Here is a 9,321-nt window from a genome sequence, read left to right as displayed (position 1 = left end):
TTACCATCTACTCTCCTTATACTCACACTAGTGCAGTAGCTAGCATCTCTTACCTTACCATCTGCTCTCCTTTCTTCTTTGCACTATATTTTTAAATAATTAAATAAATAATTATCTATTCCTTATTTCTCACAATAAAATATAACATTACTATATACTTTTATTTCTTATTTGACCTATATTCTTCCAAACTAAAGAATATAAACAAAACCTACATGTACTTATACATGATTACATTATCGCGTCCTTTTGTTTGTAATTACACTCTTTTTATCTTATAAATAATGTAAACAAAAACTGTATGTTCCTATTTCATACAATGAAATGACTCTGCTTTTCTACATATTTTGACAATTACCAATAACATACTTATTTTGATACACTTAAATGTATAAAGTTTATGATATTTTCACAAATAATTACATGCTACTGTATGCCCTTTCTTCATATATAATGTGTTGTTTTTAAATGCATGCTTCTACCAATTCAAAACACATTTACCCATATAATTTTGCAAGTTGATCAAGGCTGGCATATGCGAGCCACATACCCAGCTACACACTGAACAAGCTGATCATGGCCAGCATAGCGAGCCTCACTGCCAATTCGAGTCAATTAATTTATGTATTACATTTCATAAGCATAGAATTCCATTCATTTAATTACTATCTTATTAATACCATGTACATAAATTTTATTAGACTACAAATGAGTTGATCAAGATGGGTATAACAAGTCTCATAGCAGCTCGAGCCAAATATATCTAATATCTTAACATCTTACTTATTCTCTATATATATATATATATATATATATATATATTCTAGTTATACAAATTACATATCAATAGTCTACTATCAACCTTGAAACTAAAAATTATTTCAATAACTAGCGATTACCAATTTGCACTAAAAGCATAATGATAATGGCTTGCGTCTATGTGAGAGTTGATCAAAGCCAGCAAAAGAGAGCTACACAACCAACACAAGACACCTTTAACAAGAATATAATAAAACTCACATTCTTTGATGTGCAACTCTATTAATCCTCATATCCTTTTTGTTTTGTCCTTTTTAGTGTTCTTGAGAATCACGTAAGCTCACAGATTCTCAAAAAGGCATAAAGTACCATGGGCACCTGCAAATTTTGTATATATATATGTACCGCATGGTAACATCCATATACCATGCAGTATATACAGATACCATGCGGTAGCATACACATACTATCTGGTATGCTTATATCACCATTCGATATCACAAAGCACCATGCGATATCAAGATGATTCTGCATGGTAACCAGACAGTGCCGATTGCGCTCCACCTAGATGATTTAAAATGATAGGTTTTTTCTTTTAAAATCATTTTAAATCACCGATTTAAAACTGTTGATTTAAAATGCTCGCAAATCCATGGGAATTGGTTTAGAGCTAGTAAGGTAGATAGGTTGTATTCCTCAAAAGATGGATGGTGGATGTGTGCCCCTTTAAGAGGGGAGTATGTGCTCAATATGTGTCTATTTGATCATTTTCCTCTTGTTTAGAGGCCCAGTATTCCCTCAACTATTAGCAAGTCTTAAGACATCCCGTTTAAGTTCAACAAGAGCTTCCTCCCTTCCAATAAATTTTGCAAGAGGATTAGGTCATCGCAGCAGTAGGCCAGGACCCAAAGTAATGAACCCTACCTAAGATGGGATCTTTCGATTAGAGATATTGTTCAAGTAGCTAGAGAATGGGAAAAAGATCCTAGGCGTTCTAGATGGGAGAGACCAACTAGTCTATGAGGTCTGTCCTATAGGCACTACATGAAGACTCTTATTTGGCAACATTGCTAACAAAACTCTATAGAGCAGGATATTGGTTGGGAGTTGGAGGAGGCTGATCAAGCTAGGATCCATAATAAGAAAACCTGGATTGAGTTGGGTGACTAACCTATGAAATTATTTTTTTGGTAGCTAAACACAAGCAGCAAAAGGAGACTATTGAGGGATTGATGGGCCCTGATGGCATGATTGAAATGGAATTTTGGCATATAGCAGAAACCTTATTGGCTCATCTCAAGGGGCTAGTGGGACAGCCTATTGTGTAGGATGCTGATTCACAAGACTTGTTTCCTTATGGGTATTGTTATGGATAAATTTGTCTAAGGAAAAAGGCATTAATATGTGTGTGTGTTTGTATGTGTGGCAATAGTATAATACAATATGGTGTGCATAGGGCCCAGGGTTGAGGTGGCAGGGCATGACCATGTGCCACCCTTCCACGTAAGAGGACCCATAAGGTGTGTTGTACATAATCCATGGTAGTAATATTATAAAATGTAAGGTGGCATGTTCCTCCATGTGTCACCCCTCCACCTAGGCAGTCCCATGCCTACATTTAGTGAGATATGGCCCAAAGTCCATGGGAGAAGTAATATAAAATAGGTGGAGATGGATATTATATTGGGTTATTCCCTCCATGTAGGATAGGCTCATGAAGGGGAGGTATAGAAGGTCCAAGAGAGCAAGTTAAATAATGGGGAAAGTAGGATGAGGTGGCAAGATTCCTTGTGCCAACCCGCGAAATTGAATTCAACCCTGTGGTTAAGAAGCTAGAATCCCGTCATTTATAAATATAAAAGGGATGCCTAGGGAGTCCATTGTTCTCATTCATGTCCTTCCACATGTGCATTTCCACGGACAATCACCATAGTGAGGCTCATTTACATGAATGTCAATATCAGGGCTCGTGTTCGAATCTCTAGGTGCCTGCAGAGATTACAAACCAAAAAAACTGTAACGAAGAAAACTGAACTCGCAAAAATGAGTGCCGAAAAAGAGTACTTGATAGGGTTTATAACAAAGATTGGACAACAATCCCCCAAGACATAGTAATGCTAATTGCTATCTCTTCTCTAATATTACAGTGTGTCCATGGATTTTATAGAAGCATATTCAGGGCATGGTGCTGATACAGAGCTACAATGTCCTACTTCCCATGACATACATTTTAGGAATCGAATCATGCCACGGGCCCCGAAATGGCCTTGAATCAGAGAAATAAAGTCACCGAGGGCTTCGCCCTCACCCGTAGCATATATTGCCCTCTCGCCATACCGGGAAGGGCGTCTCAATCTGAGACAATGCACTCTTGCACTTTCCGGCTGTGCTACCTATAGAGATTTTCTCCCAAACTTGAAAAAGGAAAGCAACACTGGTCCTCTTACCAGGACACCGCGAACTTGGTTTGCTTTCTTGAGCTCCTTACCACAAACCAGGCTCTGATACCATGTGAAGATAGTGGGAGAGACACTTGCGGCTTTCTCACATACACAATGGGGGAATACACACAAAGGTGGAGGCTAAAAACAGTTTTCCTCTTCTTAGTTTTGAAAGCCAAAAGAACTCTAGTACAAAGAAATAGAAGAACCCTATATGTGGGTCTCAAACCAAACTCAGCTAACTAAGGTGGCATACTAACTGAGCCACAAACTAGAGTACATAAGGATAGCTGTCATCCAGCTATTATTCATGGGCGGTGTACCAACTGCATCTGCAGCTAACAAGTCGGTGACATAAATGCACAACGGTCACCCTGGCATATCACGAGTGGAGCTCGATATCTCAACAAAGGATGATAATCATCTAAATCATGCCTTGCCATTTGATTTGATATGTAACATGACCCTATTTGGACTTGTAAATCAAAAAATATAGGGACGTGAAAATGCCTTCCTTTGGGCCAAAACTAGGGGCACATTAATGCGCTCCCTATTTTGGCCCAAATTATGGCATTTTCAAATCCTTGTATCGTTGCAAGTTAACAAGATTTGGTTGTTTTGGCCCAAAACATGAGTTTTTGACATCCCTTCATGTTCTGATTGCCCAATCCAAATGGCAAAATGTTACATATCAAACCAAGTGACAAGGCATGATTTAGATGAATATCATGCCCCTTTGCACCATTGTAAAAAATTATGTGCATCAGAATATGGATTTATGAATTTTTGGCACATTTGTTGCACCTGGATTTAAAGCAAGGTTTCTCATAATAGAGAGCAAGAAGACCTGTCTATTTTGGCAAAAAAAAAGAGCCAAATTTTAACATCCTCTACCCTTTAATTGTGCTTGGGGGTTCACTCTCCATGAACCCATAAAGCATGTGCGAGCAAGCATGTGTTAAAAAATACTCCTATTCTTACATTTTGACATGTTCTCATGTAATTGGTTAAACCACTCTATGTGTTTACATTTTCAATCTTAAAATTGTGACACCCTTTCATAAATCTACATATACGAATAACATTAAGTTGCTATTTTATACATCCCCTCATGCATATAAATGGCATGTAAGTACCCCCATTAAAAAAATACCCCTTAGTGCACTAAAGTGCTATGTTACATGTTTATGACTAAGCCCTCAGTTAATTGCCAAACCCAAATGGGGCCACGTTAAAATAATCCTTAACTTTGGACCACAAAATTCCAAGAAATGTGACACATAATCCCCCTTTTGAATACTTTCTACTTCAAGCAACTATTTTTTGGGACACTTAGATTCTTTCTTTACTTGCTTGATTTTCCTACCACTTCAAAAATTCTTGCTTGCTTTTTCTTGCTCGCTCTATTGACTGCCTCATTGTTGATTTCCAATTTGTTATATCGAGAGGGTTTTCGATGATTGTGAAAATGATGTTCACATACGTAAATCACACAAAAAGTGCATGTGATTATGTGACTATCTATTCCTCGTGTGTCTAAAGTTCACACTTAATATTTTTATGTCCAAACCTATTGCCTAAGTCTAACATTGTCCATAGGCTCTATCCTGATAACACTACCTAGTAATGTCCTATCTATGCAAACACTATTAAGCCCTCATGGTTTCCTACCTTTCCATAACCAAGCCATAGGTTTCCACAAATATGGTTGACATAACAGAAATCAAATAACAGAATTGACAAGCATCAAATACAAAAAACACTAAAAATACCAACAAATGCGCACGTAAAAAACTACTTGTAATATAAATACTAAATCATTGAACTTACAAAAGAAAATAGCATAATTATTAGAATATACATAATTTATAATAGAATATTAACTCTTGAGACCTATTAATTGTGCACATCTATTATTGAGCCACTATCACATTCTAAATATCGACATAAAACATCTAGTACAAAACCAAGATGACCGAAATTATCTTTTCCAATCACGCATATGGTTGGGAAGGCTGTTATCAGCGGTAGGTGATAAAGGCCACTTTATAGATATGGGAGTCACACACTCGAATAATCATTGTCTCTACTCGATATGTCCATACATAGCAATACGATATATTACTAGCTCAAAGGGTAATTAGGCCAACAAATGCAAGCCACACATTTGGCTTTGACCCCCTTTCTCAAAAACCCCCCCCTCCGAGCCTCCTCTCTCTCTCTCTCTCTCTCTCTCTCTCTCTCTCTCTCTCTCTCTCTCTCTCTCTCTCTCTCTCTCTCTCTCTCTCTCACCCAAAGACTCTTAGTCTTAAATTTATGTAAGACTAAAACATAGTTGTGCCCTCTCTCACACTCAAATACGTTTTGGCACTCTTTTTGGGCTGTGTACTTTGTCTCATAGGCCCGTGAGACCTTGTGAAGGAGTTAATACATCTCTCTCTCTCTCTCTCTCTCTCTCTCTCTCTCTCTCTCTCTCTCTCTCTCTCTCTCTCTCTCCCCCCCTCTCTCTCTCTCCCTCTCTCTCTCTCTCTCTCTCTCTCTCTCTCTCTCTCTCTCTCTCTCTCTCTCTCTCTCTCTCACCCAAAGACTCTTGGTCTTAAAATCATGTAATGAAGTCCATTTCATGATAAGACTAGAACATAGTTGTGCCCTCTCTGACACTCAAAAATGTATTGGCACTCTTTTTGGGCTATGTACTTTGTCTCATAGGCCCGTGAGACCTCGTGATGGAGTTAATACATCTCTCTCTCTCTCTCTCTCTCTCAACCATGTGGCAGCATGCTATTGCATGCTTTTATCACGTGGTAAAACAAGATAGTGTGGAGTAATTTGTATTACATATTATGTGGTAATTTCTAAATATGTCGAGGGTTGGTGTTTTTTCTATACTAAATGGTTGAATTGTTTTTTTGATGTGGTCGAAAAAAAACATCAACTTTTGGTGCTTGCTAAAGTTTGAGAAAGGGTATAATGTTTATAAGATTTGCAAGAAAGTGCAAACATATAAAAGTTTTCTTTATGTGGGGGGAAGGGTTGAGTAATGAGGGAGGGATCCCTTAACGCCATGCATTATGAAAGGGGAGGAAAAAGAGTGAAGAGAGGGGGGGACGTTCCTCCATTAATGGGAGCCTTCCATTTCATTTAGTTCTCAATAAATCTAACATAAGGCTCTAGATGGTTGGACTCACATGTGAGGAGAGGAAATTATTAGTTTAACAAGCATTAGAGGGTTGTTATACATTTTTTGAAGGATTTACCTAAAATCTCTCCCATTATCAAACCCGGGGTCATGAGTTGACTTTTCATAGGAACCATCAAGAAGAGTCATAAAATAATAGTCTATGTACAAGAGATATAGAAGCATAAAAAGGTCATGGTGGCATGTGGAGCCTTAAGAGGGGCATTAAAAGGCACATGTGGAGCATTAAGAGTGATCAGTTCACTCTATTGGATGACCCATTAAGAAGAGTCAAAGAGACAAGAGGGAGACAAGCTAAAAAAGGGTGGCACATGTGGAGCATTAAAAGAGGAGAAAGAAATAGTATACAGTGGACCTAATCAGCTAAGTAACCTATTAACAACATTGTATAAAACTTAACAACAATGTGGTTAATGTTCACCAAAACGCCCCCCACCCCCCCAACACTTACACTTGCACAGGCGTGCACACACGGATATGGTCATCTATGCCAGTGGTCTACGTTGACAACGGGGGCTTCCCAAGGGAATCGAACGCAAGCATCTAGCTCAAGTTAGCAGATGCTACTCGACAATAAGGGGCTTTTCAAGGGAGTTGAACGTGAGCGGATGTCAGGTGGGCAAACGCTCAGCTCAGTCACCTCAGGTGGGCGAACGCTCAACCCCTTTGCTCCACAAACCCTTGGATGTTGGACACTCTCGATGCATATGTGATTTCATTTTCCTTTTCCTTTTGATACAAGTGCTTCGTGAAGGCTCTCTTGTGAGCAACACGACTGAACACGCGTACTGCATGCAGCACGCCACCCTTAAACACGCGTGGACTCCACAAATGACTTGCAACCCATCATCCTTCCGAAGGCTTTCGACGTCGATCCATTTGCTCTCAAGTCTGTCGTCGATTTGATCTCCAGGTATCCTTCCACTAGCTGCAGGATGCTGCCTGCTTGTTCATGTTCAAACGTTGTTTCCAGTCAGGGGTTGGTGGGTAGGATCGTACTGAAGTCTTCTTTGCACTAGCCATGTTGATGAAGAACGTCCTTGAATTTGGATTGCCTGATCTTGATGAAGTCTCGCCTGTGGAACTTTGAATTCGGCTTGCCTGGTCATGATGCAAAAATGCCCTAGAATTTTGTTTTGAGCCCACGTCCTGCTCCTCTTTTTGCAGCTCCAACGACTAGCCTAGATTGGACGTCAACAATGCCTGAGGCCCGAGTTCAGGCTGATTTGGATAACCGTAACGTCGATGTGCTCGTGGACCTCGGTCATCCCCTTTTGAACCGGGTGGTGGACGGTTTTGTGAAAGTTGGAGGGGTAAACGTTCTCGCAATTGCCGTTTACAATTCGTTTTCAGCGGCTGTGCAATTCGAATTTGGCGATACATAGATTCCTCCGTATCTGAATTCTACAGTGGATAATAGGTGGGTGCATTGCACGCTGCGACTCAAGACGCTGCGAAATTCCTGCTGCAAGGTAATCTCAACATCCAACAGACAAAAACAGTGTGAGAGCCGTAGACCTGAAATTGCACCACATCATTATATTCCTTTTTTGCGCTCCGATTCACCCTCACAAAATGGAAATTTCTCTGCCTTCACATACGTATGATGGACTGCCCAATTACTCCTTTGTCGGTTCTGTTGCTCATGTCGCTTGTTGATCGTTACCTTTGTCGTTGTCATTTTTTGCAGAGGAAGCAGACAAGAAATCGTTAGAGAACATGGTATACACTTACGATATTTGTCTAGTTTAGGACGTATGGTTGGAACGCTTCTGCTCTGATATAAAACGTGGGTGCCCTCTGTGCTTGATGGCAGGTGCAACGTGTGGGGAAAGAAGCTTTACAATGGGGTGAGCATGCTCTACTTTGCTGGCTTACGCTCAGTGCTGTCAACAATTAATATCGATGCAACGTTTCGTCCGGTTCCTTCCGTGATAAATTGAAATGCGGTTACAGGACTTGTAGCCGGAGTCTATTCCGGAATGACCTACGGGATGCAGGAGGTCAGAGGTGTACATGATTGGGTAAGAAAAGACCGTGCATCGTATCGTAATTCAATAGGAAAATGTTCTGCGCCCACGAAAAATCTTCCCGAATCAGCTAATTAAAACCAGTCGTAGAATTGCTACGCGAACTTAGCAGAGCATGCCCGCATGGCGTTCTATACGCCAATGGCTGCACCGTTCGGTCGATTGAGTAATGACAAGTTACAATGGCGTGCTTAAATCACTTGCATTGCATCTATGACTGATGCTAAAAACGATGTGGGTTCAGTAGATCGTTTTGTCGTTTTACCAATGTAGCGTAGATCGATATATATATATATAAATTTCCTAACATGTAGGGAAGGATTCCTTACAGAAGAATGCACTGTTGGGCGGAGCACTCACGGGAGCAGCATTGTCGCTGACAGAACCCAACGTCCGACATGATCGGGTGATTAGTGCTGCGATAACTGGAGGAGCAATTGCAACTGCTGCCGAGTTTCTGCGTCATATAACTTGATATACATTTCAAAAAGGAGCTGATCAAGCTCAACAAGTGAAACACCAGACGGCATGTCTCATGGAAAATTTCTTTGTTGTAAGCAATGATTGTGCATATTTGTCATCATATATGTCATGACTCATTTGAATCTCAGCCATCTTTTGGAAACATTTTTACAATTCAAAGTATCTTTCAAGAAATTGGGTAATCTGCTTTTGTATCGTGCTTTGTAATGCGTACATATGGTAGATTTTGGTAGATTTTTTCGTAAGTTAGTGTCATGCACTCTCAATGATGTCATGGTACCGTAAAGTGACAACAAGCGCAACTTAGAAGCAAAGAGCCTCCATAATAGGTTTAGTTCGTGTGCTCTAAGCGCCATTTAAATACAAGTTATGAGTGAACAAGTGCCCACAATGTTGGAAAAATGGATAT

General features: G+C 39.9%; 1 protein-coding gene across 1 annotated transcript; it reads left to right on the top strand.

Moving 5' to 3' along the window:
• Positions 1 to 7,276: 7,276 nt before the first annotated feature.
• Positions 7,277 to 9,036, top strand: LOC147879823 (outer envelope pore protein 16, chloroplastic-like). The gene is made up of 7 exons (XM_087372126.1): positions 7,277 to 7,312; positions 7,567 to 7,712; positions 7,820 to 7,871; positions 8,090 to 8,121; positions 8,216 to 8,249; positions 8,356 to 8,423; positions 8,761 to 9,036. The coding sequence occupies exons 2-7, from the start codon at positions 7,599 to 7,601 to the stop codon at positions 8,902 to 8,904; spliced, it is 444 nt and encodes a 147-aa protein (XP_087228252.1). The 5' UTR covers positions 7,277 to 7,312; positions 7,567 to 7,598; the 3' UTR covers positions 8,905 to 9,036.
• The last annotated feature ends 285 nt before the right edge of the window (positions 9,037 to 9,321 follow it).

This window comes from Dipteris shenzhenensis, chromosome 33, assembly GCF_047967505.1.
Source record: "Dipteris shenzhenensis isolate YYH24624 ecotype China chromosome 33, Dip_SZ_1.0, whole genome shotgun sequence".
NCBI classification, from domain to species: domain Eukaryota; kingdom Viridiplantae; phylum Streptophyta; class Polypodiopsida; order Gleicheniales; family Dipteridaceae; genus Dipteris; species Dipteris shenzhenensis.
This window is presented reverse-complemented; position numbering and strand designations above follow the sequence as displayed.

Bases quoted from the DNA above. Each gene is read 5' to 3' on its own strand.
- LOC147879823 (XM_087372126.1), top strand. From the start codon at position 7,599: ATGCCTGAGGCCCGAGTTCAGGCTGATTTGGATAACCGTAACGTCGAT. The intron at 7,872-8,089 runs GTAATCTCAACA...CATTTTTTGCAG, and splicing joins TGCGAAATTCCTGCTGCAAG to AGGAAGCAGACAAGAAATCG. The intron at 8,250-8,355 runs GTGAGCATGCTC...ATGCGGTTACAG, and splicing joins GAAAGAAGCTTTACAATGGG to GACTTGTAGCCGGAGTCTAT.